General features: G+C 38.0%; 1 protein-coding gene across 3 annotated transcripts in view; it reads left to right on the forward strand.

Annotated features, from left to right (window-relative positions):
- Positions 1 to 427: 427 nt before the first annotated feature.
- The window catches only part of CPEB4 (cytoplasmic polyadenylation element binding protein 4), a 64,058-nt gene continuing 43,108 nt past the window's right edge, over positions 428 to 21,377 (forward strand). For all 3 annotated transcript variants that reach the window (XM_007190319.2, XM_007190320.2, XM_007190321.2), the window contains exons 1-2: positions 428 to 2,933; positions 19,942 to 20,023. In XM_007190319.2, coding sequence (XP_007190381.1) covers positions 1,809 to 2,933; positions 19,942 to 20,023 — 1,207 coding nt within the window. In that variant the 5' untranslated portion in view covers positions 428 to 1,808. The remainder of the gene's footprint in view (positions 2,934 to 19,941; positions 20,024 to 21,377) is intronic.

Raw genomic sequence — 21,377 nt, forward strand, 5'->3', positions numbered from 1 at the left:
TTCATCAGCGGTTTCAGGGGTTGCCCCACCGATCTCCCACACCTGGACTCTTTACCGCAGTGCTAGAGGAATCCGTTCTCTTCCACGCGTCCCGCTATACTCCTCCTGCAGAGCGTGGTTAGGTGAGATAAACAGCGCAGGAGTCCTTTGCCCACACTAAAGATGGCGACCAGTTGCGCTCACTCTGGGTCGGGGGAGCGGGTTCCAGGCGCCAGGCCTCACTGGGCGAGGCGCAGACGGAAGGGGCGTCTCTCGAGATACCTTTTCGACCTTCCTGGGAGGGCGCCTGAGCCGAGGGGCGTGGCCTCATCTGAATTCTAGCATCTGATTGGCCTTTCGGCAGGTGGGCGGGGTGTCTGCCCTAACCCACCCCTCCCTCTTCGAACCGGAAGTGTCTCTCGGTCTTTCCAGCTGGTTGTCATTTCACTCGGCTCGGTCCTGAGGAGAAGGACTCAGCCGCGGCTGCTGAACCCGGGCACCGGGAGGCGGTGGCAGCGGCGGCGGCGGCGGCGGCAGCGGCGACAGCAGAGGAGGAAGGAGGAGAGAAGAAGAGCCAGGCGGAGTCCGCAACTACGACAGCGGGGACTGCGGGACCGGGGTAAAGCGACGGCGGCGGCGACGACGGCCCAGCAACCGTGAGGAGAAACAAAAGCCTTCTAAATTACAGTTTTTAAAAAAATCTGGGGAAAAAAGAGAGAGAGCGAGCAAAGGGGGAAAGGCCCTTCTCTTTTAGAGTAACTACGCTGGTGGGGTTTTCCTATTTTTCCTCTTTTTTCCCCCCTGCGGAGAATCGAACTGAGAGAACTGAACAAACCGCCCCTGGGTCCCATGAGGGAAAAAAACCCCGGAGCCGCAGAGAGGGGTAGAGGCCGAAACCGCAGGACCTTCCAGGTCGCCCCCTTGGTCCCCGCACCCCGGGGCCGCCAGCTTGTCCTCGTCGAGTCTCGCTAATCCGTCCTGATCGCGACAACCCCCAAGAGGGAGAAACGGGTGTTTCCAACCCATTTCATGGGGGAGAGGAGGCCGGGGGGAGCCCCAGGAACAGCGACCGCAGCAAGATCTGCACCCAGAGCTTCAGGAACAGCCCCAGAGGCCAAAACTGCACCCCGTGAAAGATCAGAAACAGGACCAGGAACAGCAGAAACTTCCCTGCAATCATCTTTCCATTAGTCAATGCTGATTTCCTCTCCCGCAACCAGGAATTCGCCTCCCACTCCAAATAACCTAATATAATCTATATATATAAATATATAATATATAATGTTCTTAAATTATTCCTGATTTTTTTTAACCAAGCTGCCAAGAAAAGAACGTATTCTCCCCTTAGCCCTATTCTAATTTTTATGTGAGTGAATCTAAACTGCTGAAGAAGACCATATGTGATTGTTAAATTATATATATATATATATTTTTACTCCGCGCAATGCTTATTCTTCTACATCCATAGATGCTTGAGAAGCTGTGTTTTTGTCATTCATGTACGTTTTCCTTTGGAAAAAGAAAGCGCCTATTTTACTAACCAAAGACTTGATTTTTACCCTCTTCGTTTTTATTCCCTCCTAGAATAAGTTGGATTCATGTCAATGTTTTAAGACATTTTTCTCTTTTTTTTAGTTTTTTTCTTTTTTCTTTCAGAGACCAGAATTCCAAATCTGAACTATTTAGGGTGATAAGCTGCGATCTTTGAGCTAGCTAAAAATAAGACATTTCAAACAAACAACTTAAATTTGGGGTAGAGGATACAAAGGCGTGAGACATCAGGTTGTTGGTTTTTTTTTATCATAAGATTCTGGGCCTAAAAATAATAAATGGGGGATTACGGGTTTGGAGTGCTAGTGCAAAGCAATACTGGGAATAAATCTGCTTTTCCAGTCAGATTCCATCCACATCTGCAGCCTCCACACCATCACCAAAATGCCACCCCCAGCCCCGCTGCTTTTATAAATAATAACACAGCTGCCAATGGCAGCAGTGCCGGGTCAGCTTGGCTCTTTCCTGCTCCGGCTACCCATAACATTCAGGATGAGATCTTGGGATCAGAAAAGGCAAAAAGTCAGCAACAGGAACAGCAAGACCCTTTAGAAAAGCAGCAGCTCTCCCCCAGTCCAGGTCAGGAAGCTGGAATACTGCCTGAAACTGAGAAGGCAAAATCTGAAGAAAATCAAGGGGACAATTCTTCAGAAAATGGCAACGGGAAGGAGAAAATAAGAATCGAGTCACCAGTGTTGACAGGGTTTGATTATCAAGAAGCCACGGGGCTAGGTACTTCAACCCAACCCTTGACATCTAGCGCATCGTCTCTTACTGGTTTCAGTAACTGGTCAGCAGCGATAGCGCCTTCTTCCTCTACAATCATCAATGAAGATGCAAGTTTCTTTCACCAGGGAGGGGTCCCGGCTGCTTCGGCTAATAACGGTGCTCTGTTGTTTCAAAATTTTCCCCATCATGTCAGCCCTGGCTTTGGAGGCAGTTTCTCCCCTCAGATCGGGCCTCTCTCACAGCACCATCCTCATCACCCTCATTTCCAGCATCATCACAGCCAGCATCAGCAGCAAAGGAGGTCTCCTGCCAGTCCCCATCCCCCACCTTTCACACATAGAAATGCTGCTTTTAACCAGCTGCCTCATTTGGCGAATAATCTTAACAAGCCCCCCTCTCCATGGAGCAGCTACCAGAGTCCCTCTCCTACACCGTCTTCTTCCTGGAGCCCAGGAGGTGGTGGATATGGTGGCTGGGGAGGTTCCCAAGGCCGAGATCACCGCAGAGGGCTGAATGGAGGAATAACGCCCCTGAACTCCATCTCGCCTTTGAAGAAAAATTTTGCAAGCAATCATATTCAGCTCCAGAAGTACGCTCGCCCCAGCTCTGCCTTTGCTCCTAAATCCTGGATGGAAGATAGCTTGAACAGGGCTGACAACATTTTTCCTTTTCCGGTAAGATTATGTTCCATTAATAGATTAAAATGAAATAAGGAAACAGCAGGGTGTAAATATCTATGTAACGAAGAGAGTTTGAATTGTCTGTATTCATATCAGAGCTCTTCTTAGAAAATTGCCAGACATTATTTTGGCAGGAGAGGAGTATAATTTGGAACAAAATATTCAGCTTTTTTTTTTTTTTTTTTTTTTGGTAAATTTCTAATTGTTATCTTCCCTTAGATAATCGTATAAATTAGCATAATTATGAATACCAGGTAGCTAGTGATGTCATGATTATTAACCATAATACCTTTCCAGCCTGCCAAGAGAATCGTGGTTGGTTTTTCCCTACTTATTTAAGTGAGAATAAATAATGTAGATATAAATATATTTCATTGTGGAAACTGATGAGCATTTTCTACCTGTTTGCATAACTATATAACCTCGCAAATTAATTTTTCTCCACTGTAAGGTAGTGATTCACTGAAAACCAGCTATTGAATTATAGTTTTCTCACTGGTTACATTTTAAACCTGAAACCTCTCTGAACCCTGCGGCCTGAACAGTTTGAATTCATCAATTCGGCAATTTCTGTTAAACCTTTTTGCAAATTCTGGCCTGCCTTGTGTCAGTAAGGACTGCTAGAGAAATGATCTAAATATTTTCTTCATCCCCAATTATTTTTGAATACTATGAAACTGTTGATCTCAGAGTGACTCTTTTATGATGCCTTTCACCCATTTGTTTATTTTCCAGTGTTAACACTGGGGGTGTAGATAATTAAACCATTCCTAAAAATAGATCCAGGGAAAGATCACTTGTCTTTCTTGCCACCAGTGTATCCTTATTTTGCAAGAGTCACATTGTTTCATGTTTTTTAATTAATGAGCAGCCAGTCTAGTTGATAGATGTAGGATAAAGGGAATTTCATAGTTAATTGAACATCAGATGCCCCACTAAATTTGTATACTTTGGGGGTATGATCATTTATATGTGTTTAGGAAATTTATATGGGTTATAAGCTAACATTGAATCAGTCCTTAGAACAAACCCCACAAGATAAGTTATATTATTATCCCCATTTTACAGATGAGAAAATTGAGTATCAGCAAGATACAATAACTTGCCCAAGAGCACACAGCTGGTAAGAGTACAAACTCTAGGTTAAAAAGCAAGGATTAAAAAATGCTACATACATGTGTACACATACACATGTGCTATATCTAGAGGATTATTTTAGAGATCTTTCGGCAAAGGCTCAAACAGATTTCAAAATAAGTGCAATGTCTCCATATATGATGTCAACATAAGTAGAATTATCTGTTTTAATTAATAATTTGCTCAGAGGGAGGGGAAGTTTGCTAAGAGAACCCTGTGTCATTCCAAGGAATTAAATATCCCTTCTCTAAGGATTCAGGTATAATGATTAGGATGTATCTTAAAATATTTGGTGAAATCTAGTTAAAAAAATTTTTTTTGAATAACTTTTTTGCCCAGGTATAAAAAAAGCTGTTGGCTTTTGTTTTTAGAAAAGGTTTCTACTCAAACTGAAGAGAGCAGTTATCATGCTTTAGTGGTCAGGTGAAAGGCTGTTGGAGACATTGGCAATCCCATGAAGTCTAGTTTTAAAAAGTTGGTTTTGATATTCCTTTGAACATAAATTTAAGGGAAATTTAATGCAAAGGTAACTTTTATGAATTATTTATATATTCCTAATTGAAAAAATCTAAGACGGCATTCTCAACATTTTAACTGGGTTAAGATTGGCTCAGAATTAAAAATACTTTTCTTTTTTATTTTGCTACTTATAAAGTGACAGAATGAATTTATGTGACCTCATAGTTTGTTTTCCATTCTCAGTTTACTGACTTTTGATAAAGGTTTGCTTTGGGAAAAATAAAAATTTCAGAAAATGAATAAACTATATGTATATGCACATTATTAATATTTTTATGGAGCTAATGGGATGTGTTTAACATGTGAAATTTTTTTGACCAGATGGTTTCTTAGAGAATAAGCTGGTGTATGAAATAATAGTAGACTAAGGTTGATACTAAAAGATACTGTTAGAAACTAACTCTTCCCTTAGAATTGTTGTCTATTACGCTGAGGATGGAAAATGGATGAGTCAATATACCTGGCTCAAATTTGGTAGGATTAGAAACTAAGTTGTTGATTTCTGTTCACCATCCCCACCATTTTTAGGAGAGTGTGTATATTTCTGTGTGTGAGAGAGTGAAGAGAGAGAAAAAGAGAGGTTGGGAGGTAGGGAGCTGAGAGCAAGCACTGGGTTGAGTTGAAAGTCACAATAAAAATAAGTGATTTGAAAATAATCTTTATGACAAGAAATTCCTAATAGGGTTTTGAAAATATAAGAAGTTAGTAAACTGAGTATCATGGTGCTTACTTAAATGAATGCAGTTCTCTCTCTGTGTGTGGTGTGTGTGTGTTTTAGAGACTTATTCTTTTGAATAATTTTTTGGCAAAAATACTGTTTTGAGTTGATATGAATTACTTGGTTAAATCTGATATGAAAAGATTTGAAGAAACATTTATTTGACTGGGAGCCCAGACACCTAGGTTGTGGGCTTGGCTCTATCAGTGTCATAGCATTTGGGGACCTCAGTTTCTTCATAAAATTGGGGGTGGTGGTGACCTAGGTGATTCCTAAATTCCTTATGATTCTAAAGCAAGCTACTGTGAAATTTAAACTGCTGCAATCACAGTCCATACTTTTTTCTAAACACTGCTATCTTATTTAAATTTATTACCTTAAACACTATTAATTTTAGGAAAGACATTTTATAGATTAGTAATTCAATTTCCCTTGCTTTTAGAAAGAATTCCTTAGTTGTTATAGAGGGATCTTAAAATTTACCACAGAAATTACAGGATAGAATTTACATGGCTATATTATAATATTGGTATTAAATCAAAGGCTAGCATGGAATTATTATATTAAAAGGAAATAATTTACCTGAAATGTAACTAATACTGGGCAGTGTTTATTTTAATTTGAAATGAATCAGAATGGTTTTTACATTTGTTTAATACAGGTTTGGGTACATACAGTGAATTAAAATTCATGATGACATTTTAAATTAATTTTGGGGGCCAATGTTAACCTTCTCTTTTATCCATGTTTATGGAGCAGGAGCAAAGATTCCAAATATGTGAATAATCCTCTAAATAACTGATATGACAGGCATTATATTTTGGGATTTTCTTTGTATTAAAATTTGTTTTTAAATTATTTTTGCTTAGCTTGAAGTTTTCATTATGTGAATGCAGATAACATGCCTGAAATCCAGTTTTCAGATACAACTAAACTAATATGTATTTAATAATAGCTAACATGCCTATGATAGTCTAAGTGTTTTACATGTATTAACTCATTTAATTCATTCAACAATCCTATGAAGTAGAAATTATTATTATTATTGTTATTATTACTATTCACACATGAGATTTGGCTTTTAACCGTTATACTACAGTGTCTTTTCACATAGACATGTTACAGATGGGGGGTGGTAAATGCCTTCTGGAAGCATGTAAGATGAGAGAAAAATTTTTACAGTGAATCATTGATACCTGATGATCAAAAGCTGATTATAAAGTTTTAAAGGTGGAAACTAATAGAATATATTTATCAACTTTAAAATATTAAACAAATAATATTCAAATCAATATTTTTTTGTTTTATTTTAGTACGTACTATATACTAGGTAGTGAGCTAGGTGCTTTCACATATGTTATCTCACTTGGTGTATAGGATTTCTCAACCCTATGAGGCTTAGTTTTATTGTCTTAATTTCAAAATGAAGAAACAAGGGCCACGTTTATGTGACTAAAGGCATGATTTGACCCTTACATTAAGGGGAGAAAAATCCTACCCATCCTGCCAAACACATCCTGGAATCCTGATGTCCAAACCAAATAATATATTGGGGCACCTGCCAATAATTAATTTGAATATAGCATTTCTTTGGAGGGGTGCCTAGATCTTCTGTCCTTACAGGAATGTAAAGGAGAATTGTATGCTATATATCCTAGTACTCTCATATATTCAGCTCAGTTACGCCCCCATCTCCATTAGCTAAGAACCAAGAAGTAGACCAAAAAGAAAAAAAAAAAGAAAAGAAAAAGGAAAGGGGGGAGACAAAATCTGTTACAAAGATGATCCTAAAACTTGATTGATAGGGAGACATTTTAGGATTTGGAGCCCATTTGCTCTTACTTGGTCACCATGGATTTGCTAAGTTGTCTTAACCAGGCAAATAATTTGTTACTTTAATAACTCTCCTTGTGTTTTCAGTTTATTGATCCTCAAAATTATATATGGCATCTTATATCTGAAAACAGAAAGTTACTGCATGGCTTCAGGTCTGAAAGTAATGGTGAATTATCAATATTAAAATTATCTAAAGTGCAACGTTATTACATTTTTTGTTTTTTTCATATAGTCCCAAGAGGGATATAGGAAACATTTTCTTTGACTTTGTATTAATCTATGTTAGAAGACGGGAAACTAATTTTTTTTAACTGTAAAGTATGGGTTGGATGGTTCTGGCTCCAGCAGAATTGAAATATTGGAAAAGTTTGGGAAAAGGCTACCAGATACCATTTTACACCTTTTTGTAGAAAGCCTTTTAACTAGGTTTAATTGCTTTTCTGATGGAATTGAAACTTGGGCAGGGTAGTTTTTTGATTATTTTTTGATGTGTCTTCAGGGAAGCCATGGAATATGATCAACACACTGTTCCAACATCTTTCAGGAAAAACCTGGTTATTGCAAGCCTAGTGAATGTGCTTGTTGCTAGTTGCAACTAGAGAGATGCTGTTTGGTTCATGAGTTTATGCTTTTGAGAATAATTTTTGTTGGTGTTCATGAGAAAGAAATGGAAAAGTAGTCTTAAAGTTAACATATGCCTATTTTGAATTTTACAGTCTAAATCTATTTTCCTTACGACTTTCCTGCTCTTTCTATTAAGGAAAATAAGCTTGAGGTTCCATTATCACATTTTTTCAGCACTATAGTTTACTTCAGTTTTTGGTCCCATCACAGATGAGATAATGTATATAATGCATTTCTCTTTAAGGCAGGGAGCTTGTAACATGAGCATTCATTTTAATTTTTCCTGACAAAAGTCATTTTGTACTTAATTGTTCGAAGAAAATTGTTCTTGCGGAAATTAAAGTATATTTTTACCATGATAAATTTATAGCAGTATAGAATTTTTTACTTCAAAGTTAGCGTAGATTCTCATCATATTGTATAATATGAAACAGAAGGAGTTACACTTTCAGGTTTTCAGAAAATTCTCAATAGAAAGATAAAGGATCTATAGATCCTGTTTTTAATCAGTTTCTGAAGCTGACACTTGGATAATTACTGAGAAAGGCTATTATTGTGTGAGGCCAAAAATATAGTAGACTGAAGCACAGGCCCTGGATCCAAACAGACTTAAGTTTGATCTGAACTCTAGTTAGCTGTGTGACCTTGAGCAAGTCACTTAAATTTGAGAACACAGACCTAGCAGTGAAGGGTTATTGTAAGGTACTTTAAGTATGTGGCCGTATTAGGTAGCTTACATTTTTTTGTTTAATTTAAAATAAAATTAAAATCTCTAATATTGAGTAAAATCAGGAAATTAAAATAACTACAAAAAGCTTGGGTATCTATGAAAGATTTTGAGCAGTCCTTAGTTTTGCTTATCTTATCATATATGCTCCACTTCTCAGAGTACTACTTTTAAATAAGCTAGATGCAACCCAGGACAGATAAAACATTTAGCAGAATTATCAGTTTTCTTGAAGAGAAGTTTTATAATTGTTTATTTACCTAAACTTTTATTAGCATTGGCAGCCTGCATCTTTCAGTAGTTTGAAAGATTTTGCCTATTTTTAAGAAATTTAGAACATTTGATTGTTTTTGTATACATTAAAGGAGACTGTACTTTTTTTTTTAACATCTTTATTGGAGTATAATTGCTTTACAATGGTGTGTTAGTTTCTGCTTTATAACAAAGTGAATCAGCTATACATATACATATATCCCCATATCTCCTCTCTCTTGCGTCTCCCTCCCACCCTCCCTATCCCACCCCTCTAGGTGGTCACAAAGCACTGAGCTGATCTCCCTGTGCTATGCGGCTGCTTCCCTCTAGTTATCTGTTTTACATTTGGTAGTGTATATATGTCCATGCCACTCTCTCACTTCGTCCCAGCTTACCCTTCCCCCTCCCTGTGTCCTCAAGTCCATTCTCTACGTCTGCGTCTTTATTCCTGTCCTGCCCCTAGGTTCTTCAGAACCATTTTTTTTTGTTTTTTGTTTTAGATTCCATATATATGTGTTAGCATACGGTATTTGTTTTTCTCTTTCTGACTTACTTCACTCTGTATGACAGACTCTAGGTCCATCCACCTCACTACAAATAGCTCCATTTCATTTCTTTTTATGGCTGAGTAATATTCCATTGTATATATGTGCCACATCTTCTTTATCCATTCATCTGTCGATGGACACTTAGAAAGAGACTGTACTTTAATGAAGAATTTATGATTTTGTTGGTTAAAAGACAGGAAAAGGTACCATAGATTTGCATTGAATATATTTTAGCTTTTATCCTGGAATTAAGTTCTGTTTTTTATATTTTAATTAAGTTATTTAGCATATATTTATTGAGCACCTGCTATGTTATGGACTAGGCATAGGTAGATATCTCATAAAAATTGTTTTGATTTGATTCATAATGTATTTCTGACCTGTGCTAATCTTTGAATGATACTGAACATGCATTTTTCATCATTGTAAACAAATTAGCAACTAGCCCAATAGTTATATTTCATTTTAATCCATGAGCTGTTTAAACTTCAAGGCAAACTAACAGGTTCAACTTTAGGTATAACAGAAACAGTGTGTAAATGACAGTTCCAAATATTTTATTAATGGTCACATTTATAAATATACACCTGTACACAACATGTGCTTTTTTAAGTTCTGTGACAAAATGGTACTACAAAAGGCAAACTTTAGCCTGTGGGTCGCAGAATTTAGGTCTCATTACATGTCAAGGAAAAAAACTCCATCAGTCGCTTACAGGTCCTCCCTCATGTTTGCAAACTGAATTTTTAAAGTTTAAAGCCTTAAGCTAAAGAAGTACTTCTCATATTATAGAGTATTTAAATTGGGCAATTTCTATTTGCTGCATATTTACCAGATATATCCCAGTCATTGCTTTCTTTTAGCTCTAAAATAAGTTATAGTTAATTCCTCAGTATTATACATTTTAAAGCCATATTTATATTTAAGTGTTATGCAACATACTTTTAATAATAGTTTTCCCAGGTGTTTTTGAGGAATGTATCTGGTGCTAGTCAGTAAAATAACTGCTGTAGCCTTACTGTCTGTAAGAACCTTAAAAAGAACCAAACAATGTAAGAACAGTTGCTACTCAGAAAAACCTCCTAATTATCATATGGAAGTCAGATCTGAGTTGATCTGAGTTTCAGCGATGGCTCTGCCACTTACTAGCTGTGTGACCTAAGGCAAGCTCCTCAACTTTCCTAATCCTTCATTTTCACATTTCTTTTGTCCAGTGTTTTTGAAGTAAAATGAAATATGCCTAATATTTGGCTTCCAAAAGATTCTGTTGGTATAAGAAAGTCATCAAATAGAAATATTAATTCAAAATTTTGCAAATAGCACAGATTCTTAAAAGGTGCAAACCATTGTGTAACTGGTGTATGGTAATTTGAGTTTAACTCTAAAGAGGAATTTTATAAGCTCAACTATAATTTTGTTTAATAAACTCAGTGTACTTGGGGCTTCCCTGGTGGCGCAGTGGTTGAGAATCTGCCTGCTAATGCAGGGGACGCGGGTTCGAGCCCTGGGCTGGGAAGATCCCACATGCCGCGGAGCAACTGGGCCCGTGAGCCACAACTGCTGAGCCTGCGCGTCTGGAGCCTGTGCCCCCACAACGGGAGGGGCCGCGATAGTGAGAGGCCCGCGCACCGCGATGAAGAGTGGCCCCCGCTTGCCGCAACTAGAGAAAGCCCTCGCACGAAACGAAGACCCAACACAGCTAAAAATAAATAAATAAATAAAGTAGCTATTAATTTAAAAAAAAAAAAAAAACTCAGTGTACTTAATAGTGGGAATCAGCCTAGATGATGCTCCCATTTTCTTGAACATTGCTGGAAAATTTAGTGACCAACTGGTTTTTTTGTTTGTTTGTTTGTTTCCTCTTTGGATAAAGTTTTTCCCCCCAGGTCTTTTTCATTTCTTATTATGGAAAAATTTAAACATATTCAATAATAGAGTAGTGTATAGCAAACTTCCATGTACATACACGTCACCTGGCTTCTAACAATGATCTGCTTCTGGACAGTCCTCTTTCATCTATCTTCCTAATGTCTCTTCCTGCTTTCATGTTATTTTGAAGCATTTCCCAGGTATTGTATCATTTCATCTGTAAATGGTTTAGTATGTGTCTCTAAAAGATAGTCTTTTTTCCCCCTTAAAAACATACAAAAATATCTTCTAGTTGTTTTTTAAAGAAAGATAGAAATTGAAGCAAGGCCCACATTTCTGTTGTACCTGCTCAGCCTGTTTCACCACTCAACCTGGTGCTAATCTCTAAAGAAACCACTATTGGCCGCATCTCCCTTCTAGGTCAAGAAGGGTGCTGGTGGTCACATGGCCGTCAAAAAAAAAAAAAAAAAAAAAAGAGATCCAACGAGACACCAAAACATCAGCTGATGACCACAAATTTGGGAGGAGATTGTTCAGTTTTCCTCTCTTCATTTCAGCCTTCTCCTGGGTTCAGGCTTCTGTGGACTTGGGGGAAGGATCTCCAAAAGGAGAGAGAACAGGACAGGACTGAGAGGGTTTGGTTGTATTTTTGTTTGTTAATGTGTTTTTGTTTTTCCGAAGGGGAATTTAAAGGTTTGGGGTCTTTTGCAGGCCTTTGGGCTGCATCACACTTTTTTTCATCTCTTGCTCTTTTTCAACCCACAAATGTTTGATGCTTTCAATGGACCGTGTGTTAGGAGTACATGACTAAGGCAGACATGCTGCTCCTGGTGAACTGTACAGTCCGGTGACCTCTTGCTCTGTACCTGCGTGTTGAGAAGTGCCTTCTGCACTGGAGACTCTGGAGAGCTAAGGATGTGGGGGTGGGGGGGGGGAGCTGTGAGGGCCCAGAGGCTGACACTGGGCACAGGCTGCCTTTTGATGTTGCTGTCAAGGCTCATGAAAGAGAAGAGACATTATGGATGTTATGGGTTACAGGATACAAGCCTCAGTTTAAGAATAAAGATTGTGTATTTGGGTGACCGTTCTCTCTGCTGACTCCAGACCCTGATCAGGCCCAGCAGACGTATAGCAGAGGACTGCTGACTGCCAGTAAGCAGCCAAAGATAGAGGAATGGCCAGAGGGTCTAAATGACTTCATTCCTTAGGGCCTAGTTTTAGTAGCTCTTCCCACTTTCCTGAACTAATGACCTCTTGCCCCGAATAGCTTATTAGGTAGGAAATATCTTTTTTTTCCCCTTTTTTGTTTCTCTATGAAAATGAGCTACAGGAAATAGCACAGAACAGCTGAATTATTCAGATACAAACAATACCTAATTTAATATGTTAGTTTTGGGTTCTTTTGCCATTTCACCAGAGAGAGAAAGGGCAGAGGGAATGTTTACTGAGAGGATCTCCTAACTGGCGGGCGTGGTGCGTACCTTGTCTCATTTCTCCTCACCCCAGTTTTATAAGGGAGGTGCGATCCTTATTTCCATGATGAAATCAAGGTTCAGAGACAATGCAGTGTCAAGATCAGTTGTCTCCTAAGTGGTGATTTAAATGCAGGTCTTGGACTAGATTTTAATTATTTCCCTCTGCCAGGCAAGGTGAAAATGAACACATAGTTAACAAGAGGAAGGGGTCTATTGATTTAGGAACTGACTAATCAAGTCTAGAATGCCAAGTTGTGTTTTTAATACAGGCAAGTGGTGACAAAAAATATTTACCACTTTAAGGATTGCTAATGGTGAACATGAATGTGGTTTATTTAGTGAAGGTGGGATAAAAGAAAATTTTCTCAAAGGCTTTCTGGAGAGATCAGATTCATCAGTTCATGTGGAAGAAAATGGGGCTATTGATCTAGTCAGGGTAATACCCCAAAGACATTGATTCATTTTGTTATAGTTTATTATTCTATTAGGAAGCACTTGGTAGCCCAAGATCTGGAAGACTCTTTGCCTCATTATAAAGCAGTCATAATGAGAAAGCACTGACTGAAGAGGGATCCTGCTAAGAAATATGAGATGCTATTAAATGTGGTTTCTCCCACTTCAGGTAATTACCTCTTTCACTTTAACCTCTGACACTTGTTCTCTGCATTCAGACCCTGTATACAGTGAAGGATTTCATACCTTGCAAGTGTTGATAGATTGGAATTTCTAGGTCATGACAAAGCTCATTTAAATGGACCACTTTTCTGAGCTTCTGCTCTGAAGTCAGACTCGACCACTTACTTGGTGACTTTGAGGGCAAGTAGTTAACTTCTCAGAACTCATTTGCCTAAAATGGGGGTGATAATTGTATCCACTTTACACGATGGTTGTGAGGAACTAATGTACATAAATCATACATCATTCATCTGAGACACAACACAGAGCCAGGAGGGACATGTTAGCCACTTTAATGATGATGGTAACGATGATGAGGGACTTAGTGTACGCTGCACAGTTGCTACAGTCTGTGGCTGTGGAGATGAGTGGAGCTCGCAGTCCAGTGGCGGAGGGGGTGGGTAGCTGTAACAGAACTTGTCAGTATCATATGGGCTGTCAGCGTGCTAGGGGGATATGGGGAAAAAGGGACTTGCGCCTGCACAGGGATGGAAGGGTCATCTGGTAGTGGAATCTTGAAAGCTGACTATATTGCCAGCTTTTGATATCTGTGGCCTTAAATACTTAATCCAAGAAAAATATTTCCATTTTGGCAAATTTTGGATTAAAACTCCCAGAGTTACCTTTGATTAATTATGGGCTCTGCTGGCATCTCAAACTTCCTGTTTATTTTGGCAGCTGATACACTGGCATAGACTTTGCCTTTCAAACCAAAATATTTTCCTTTCCCTTCTTCACCAGGGAAAGTTTATGCCGGAAAGAGAAACTTCCATAAGCTGATACAGATACCTAGCAGTCTGAGAAGTGATGCTCACAGTAATGTATGTCTTTATAGGAAGACAATGAGTAAAGGGAGTAGCTGAATTTTGGCTTTGGTTCTTAATAATGTGGGCATGTTCAATTTAGTACATTTTGTGTTTTAGACCAGGTCTAGTAATGCTAAAACATACTAACTCAAGTATAAGAAGACAGGAACAATTAATGGAGTGGTCAAGGTGGTGGTTCTGTTGAAATTGAACTGATCTTTTTTCCAATTTATGCATCTTAGAGCTTGGAAGAGAGGGCTTTGATTTGGGTTTTGAGAGCAAAGCCCTTCTCTTCATAAGGAAACCTTAAAATGGTTGATGTAGAATGTTTAAGCTGGACTGCATCACAGCTGTCAACAGGATGTAAGCTACAACTCACACCCCCAAGTATCTAATGAAGTTAACCTGTGGAATGGAATTGCTTAACTCAGTGGTTCTCAAAGTGTGGTCCCTGTCTTCACTTGGAAACTTGTTAGAAATGTGAATTCTTGGACCCTACCCAAATCTACTGAATGAGAAACTTGGCAGGTTGACCCAGTAGTCTATGTTTTGACAGGACCTCCAGATGATTCTGATACACTCTTAAGTATGAGAAACACTGGCTTACATTATCCATCTGGATTTTTTTTAAAAAGCTACAAAATGATAATTTTGGTTTGTGGCATAATTGCAATCTGGTTGTTCATCCTGATTGTAATAGACCAACAGGTTCACGTGCTTCTTGTGGCTACTCTGGGATGTTATAAAAAGACGTGTCATCAGTTCTTTGCTGATGTAGGTCTTCCTATTTTGCTGTGGCAGTCAGGATTATTCAGGTGTATATTAAAAGGACAGGTCCTGCTCTTTGAAATACTAATTTGTTTTGTCAGAAGGTTATTTTTATCAACTTTGATTTTCATAGCGGGGTTTTTCCTTTAGAAATTGTCCTGTGAAGTAGAGATGATAGAAACTGAAACCAACAAGTTACAACTCAATATATTAAATACAATTAATTTTTACAAAATAAAAAGAGGTCTGCACATTGTAATCAAGTTTGCTTTGCTGAGCCTTGAAAATAATTGGTGGTCTTTTATTTTCATTCATGATTATTAAGCTCACATGTTCTAGAGTCAGAAGGCCTGGGTTCAAATTCTGCCTTCTCCATTACCTGACGTTGGTAAAGTTACTTAATCATGCTAAGGTTCACTTTTTTCATCTGTGAAATGGAATAATAACTTAACACTTAATTGTATAGGATTTTTGTGAGGAATAAATGAGATTATGCATGTAAAGCATTAGAGCTTGTTAAACGTTAGCTGCTGGTACTATTATTATTGCTATTACTACCACTTCTGCTCCTGTGGTTGGCCGTAGTTAACCTAGAGATGCATTTGTGTTAGGTCTTTAATTTGTGGGCCACATCTATCTGTCATCTCAACAGGAAGAAGGAAGATAAGGCTTCTTTATCTCTTCTTATGTTTTTAGTATCTCCGATATTATCCTATATTACTCTTATACATACATTTTGTTCTTTCTTTCATTTATTGAGTTATATTTGAGTGCCTACTGTTTGCCAGGTACTAGCCAGCACATTCCTGCCCCTAGGACCCTTATGGCAGAGTATCTCATTTATTCTAATATATATCTTAATTAGTGTGGTCTTTTGACTGCCATGACCATTACTTTACCCAAGGCAGCCCATTTGCTTTGGAGTGAAACTTGGGCTTGCATCCTGACTAAGCTGCTGAACTAGGCAGTAACCTGTCTGTGCAGTAAACTGTGGATTTTCTCTAGTCTTAGTTTTTGTCATTAAAATGAGAATGATACAATCTAACTTAAAAGGAGGTTTGAACATTAATTAAGACAGTATTTAAACAGTACCTAGAATAATGTCAGGTACTCAGTAGATGCTCAATAAAGGGTAGCTCTGCTTTTCTGCTTTTTATCTCTGTAGTCTTCCAAGAGAAACTGGCAGCAGTGGGTTGAAGCAGATGGAGTGTTTTTTTGTTTTATAATAGAGTCTTTGAACTTTTATTGGAAATCAGGACATCCCCCTTCAACAAATTGTTTTAAGTAAGTTTTTTGGAAAATGCTTGTTATTTTGCATTATGTTTAGCATAATGAAAACGCAGTGACTGTCCTTTTAAGACTCTATAAGAGTTCGTTTTCTTATTAATCAGTCATTGACCCCCCACCTTTTTGTGGGCAAGAAGTCATAAACTTTGATCAGTCATTCTTGTTCACATCTTTGATTCCTTCCATACTCATCATAATTTAAAATGCAAATCTTGAAAGAGCACAGACTATCTTAGGATATCGGAAAGCTAGAATACAAGTGTATTTTGTTTCTGGGAAAGGAATATTAGAGATCTAATCAAACTCTTTCCTTTTTCGGATCAGGAAAAGGGTCTAGAGGATGAAAATGTCAAGCTCACATGACACTCCAGGCTTCCTAGTGCCTAATGCTCGGTTCCACTGATTTAGGCTGATGCTCATATTTTGATCATCAGCTCAAGTTCAATCAAGAAGAGCTGTCACTTAACAAGGTTTCTATTTTATAGTTAGTTTACTTTCTGGGAAATGGATTCTAGAAAATAGGTAAGTGGTTATGATATTTGGCCCAATTAGCAAGCCAAAAAGGAAAAATCGAAGAATGAAATATAGAAATCAAAGCACTTTTGACTTGACACTTTGGTTCTTGGGCAGGAAAACCAACATTGTTTGTGCTGTTCTTATTCCTTGGGTTTATTTGTGTCTGTACCCCTCCACCTACTTCTTAATGACACAGACATTTACATTTTGGTCCTTTTTGTAAAATTAGATACTTAAAATAGACAGAAAAAAGTCAGTGAGGGAGTAATCAAGAATAATAAACTTTGGACCCTCTCTGAGAACAGAATGTTTACTTGACAAAATATGTGGCTTGGAACTCTGAATTACCATAGCATCATAAGAAACAAAGTGTTATACAAATGTAAAGTAGTTTATAATAATTGTAATTGCGAATAAGGTTGGATCGTGTGGAGGAGTACATATTAGACCAGGGTTGGCAAAAATGTGGTGCTTGTGCCATTGGGTCTGTATCTTGCACTTACAAATGTCTGTTGAGACACTGTTTTCTTCTAATTCCATTCAGAGCCTGAAAATTCTTCTCAACACATTGCATCTGAGAGTCAGTACCAGTTGATCAGAGTTTGTATATTGGTATTTATTTATCATCCTTGTATTAAATCGTGACAAATGAAAGGAAAGCTAGTATAAGTGTAAAAAGGATAGAGGGTTTTTTGTTTGTTTGCTTTTTAATCCCACAAAGCATTACTGAAAATTTAAATATTCATTTAGGATTTTAGTTTTAATGTACTGTACCAATTAGAAGTCAGTGGTTATTTTAGCAAAAATCTTTATATTCTAGGCAATAGGCTGGGGGGGCAGTATGAAGTGGCTTTGCTAAATTATAGGTGAAAAGGAGGCTTCTTACTGGAAACAGCTGTCATAAAACAAACAAAACACTGTATAATATTCTTTATCGACTGATTCTCTTGGGTGCTCTTGTCATTCAGTGATTGGCAAAATGCAAGTTCTGGAAGTTCACAGGTTGCTTACTACTTTAGTTGCATTAAAAAAAAAAAAAAAAAAAAAAGGCTGAGGTCTCCTCTTCCATCTCTCCCCACCACCATTACAGTTATTTTGACCCAAAAAACCCCCTACAACTTTATAGCCGGAAAGGGAATGTATAAAAACAAACCTCAAGATAAGGAAATAGGAGAAAAGAAATATTTTCAACATTTAAAATAAATTACTTGAAGGAATTCATTCATTCCTCAATTGAGGAAACATATGCAGGCTTTCTAAGCTGCCAGGCCCTGTGTGAGGCACAGTGATAACAGATATGTGGGACAAGGCTTCTCAACCTGTTTCACATCATGGCACGCATAGAAAATGATAATATAGAAATAGAAATCATCTGCCAGGGAGTTCCTGCTACATCAGGCCCTCTGGGCAGTCCTGTGGGTTGAGGAGATGATATCTTGGCACACCATCACCCTTTGGGAGTTATAAACATTGGGAACTTTTGATGTAAGACATACTTCCTACCCTTGGGAAACTGACAGAGAACATAGGCAAGGGAACAGACACTGAGCATTAGTGTCTCCAAGACTGGTTTTGTTGTGGAGAAGAGATAGTGGCTGGCCTGATTTTGAGTGTGGTGCATAGATTGTTGGGGGGACGACAAATCCAGCTACTGCAGAATGAGATAGCGGAATTTTGTCTTAACTTGTTTCTCCGGTTATGCCTCAAATCCACGTGGCTTCCGAAAGAATGTGCAATAAAGTTTTGATTTAATTCAGGGCTTGAGATGAGGAAGGATAAAAACAGAAGAGTTTTTCCTTTTTGTGAACACTAACCTTAGAAATTCTCATTCTGGCCACCTGTCCTCCTGCCTCTCTATGGACCGTATTGAGAAGATGAGGACAATGAGGAAAGGATCAGGAGGAAAAGTGGGAAAGATATTCTGGAAGAGCCATACCAGTTTGGAGCCGAAGAGCGTGTTAAGGCATCTACTCCCCTCCCATCTTCATCCCCCATCACCCCGGGGGAAAAAAACCTCTAATACTCTCTACTTTAAATGTGGATTGTATCCCAGTGTAACTGCCCTTGGACCCCTCAGGTTGCAGAAGTAAAAAAAAGTTTGTATCCTAAAACAATTCAGTGAATATTACTGGATATCTGTGTGGTGGGTGGGGTCAGGAGGAGTGGTCCCTATTTCATGGAAGGATAATAATAGTACAGGGTGAGTTGTGTTATGGAAGGACAAAGGAGAAATGTCAGGATGATCGAAAGATAGAGGACATGCCCTATCAACCTTAAAGTGCTGGAGAAGCTGGAAGGTGGAAAAATGAGATCCCAACAAGTGTGGCAAAAAAAAATAAGGGATAAAATGAGGCGAATCCTTTTACAAAGCCAAAGCTTTGAGTTAAAAAGTAATGAGAGAGAAAATATAATAAAGAGGGCTTTGGAAGCCCCCTTTTCTTTAATACCCTTGCTGTGATCTTTATATGTGTTATGTGTTTGTTTATTCTTAAGGTGGGTCAGAAACATGTATTACTTCTTCCCCTTCGGTATTTAATTTGAAAACTTTTTCATCTACTTTTCACTATCAAGCTAAACTTTAATTTTAGTTATCTCTAGTACTTTTTATCCTGAAGAATGTCCCAGCAGTTGGGGTGGTTTTATATTTTCAGATTCCTCACCCACTCATGAAGTGCATTTCGTTAAGCCGGGGTTTAGACCAGCAGTGTTCTCCACACCCTGTCTTTCCTTTAATGGCAGAAAAATCAAGAATACTTTGCCACTTAGTGGTCTTACAGACATTTGATGACTATTTTCAGATCTTGGCTTATAAGTAAATATAGCTATTCTGAATAGCACATGTAGATGCCACCTTAGTAGATTACTGCTGGAACAAGTTTGGGAAGCTTTGCCACATGACTGCAATCTTAAGTGACAGAGAAAGATTATGAATTCTATTTTTACATTTATTTAATATTCTTAACCATATGAAAATTAGTTTGTTTTTGCTTTGTTCATGAAAGTTATGCTTTTATTGAAATTATTATTAGAAATCAAATCAATCTTTGCTGAGCCCTGGGTACCTAACTTTTGTGGTTTTGGTGTTTTGTAAGTGTTAAAAATAAAATGTAGTAATAACGTGCCTTATACAGAGAGGGAGGAAAATTGCCACTTTTTGATGTGTCCCATCAAATACAACTTATTATCCTCTTTTATAATTAAATGCTGTTTTAAAAGTGGTTTGTGGCTGTTTGTGTTTACAGGATCGCCCCAGGACTTTTGACATGCACTCACTGGAGAGTTCACTCATTGACATAATGAGAGCTGAAAATGATTCGATTAAAGGTAATTTTCCAAATGTAACTATTTGATTTTAGTAAATAGTTTAAAATGTGTATTATCTATGTAACATGATGAGCAATATGGCAAATATTATAGATTCATATTTTATATCCAGTCAGTTCCATCAATTTTATACATGTACCTCTTTTTGTTCAAAAACAGACATATTTTATGTGCATCCACTGTAAGGCCTTCACAATACCAATTAAGGGAACTACCTACAAGAGTTACTAATTGCTAAGGGAGGGCAGTTAACTGGAAAGATGGGACCCATACTCCTAATTTTTTTTTATCTCTCAGGCAAAACCTGCTAATGCCGCAGAACCTTCATGTCTGTTCACCAATGACAGTGCCTGTACACTAGGAAGAGTTCAAATGTTGATAGATTTTTTGGCCTAGTTTCATGTTTTTTAAAATGGCCAACAGTTTCAAAGTTAAAATGAAGCTTTGTAGTTCTTGAAATACTTTTTCTGTATTATGTTAAAAAAAAATAGTGCTATTCCCACTTGGATTCTGGTCTCAATTCTTTTACCCTGAATAAGATATTGCAGTTTGACTAGGCCTCAATTTCTTCATCTTTAATAGGGGACTTAGAACCACTCTTATGATAAGGGACTTAATAATGGGAAGCTTTAAAAATACAGGTGCTTGGGCCCCATCCCAGGTGTGGGGTGGGGCTTATGATATTTTTTAGTGTCTCACGTGATGTTCATGTGTAGCCAGAGTTGAGAATGAACAGATTAGATGTTCTCGAAGGGCCATTCTAGCTCTGATTTTGTGAAAACTACCCCACAAAATAAAATATTTTTCTGCAAAAAATCTCGTTTTACTAGACCGAAGAGTTTTTTTGTTTTTTTTTTTAAAGACATTTGGGTTGTTTGGTATATTTGGTCCTGTCACAAGTTGTTTGTTCGTTTGTTCATTCATTCATTCATCCAATGTTTCTGAGCCTGCTTTGTGCCAACACAGCTTTGCGCTGGGATCAAAGGTGGCAAAGAGCCTGTGACTTCAAGTGGTAACCAGCTTGGCCTAGTTTTCCTTTGAGTTTGGTTTATCATATTACTGATGCAGTAAAACTATTTTTCAGCAAACCTATAACAATAAATATTTTTATGAGGAATTTTTTTGAGGTCTGGGGAGATGAAAAATAATATGTGAAAAAATATGTGTCCATCTGATGAACTAACTTTGAAGTGGGATTATTTTGAAGGTCTTTACTGAATTCCTTGGGGAATTCTGATGGCCTCTAATCTGATTGCATACTTTGTTTCTGAGGAAAGAGGATCTCTCAGAATTGGCTTTTATTTTTTTGGTCACTTCTTAGCACTCTGACTTTGGCTAGTCCTTCAGCCTCTTC

This window comes from Balaenoptera acutorostrata, chromosome 2 (genome assembly GCF_949987535.1).
Source record: "Balaenoptera acutorostrata chromosome 2, mBalAcu1.1, whole genome shotgun sequence".
Classification (NCBI taxonomy): domain Eukaryota; kingdom Metazoa; phylum Chordata; class Mammalia; order Artiodactyla; family Balaenopteridae; genus Balaenoptera; species Balaenoptera acutorostrata.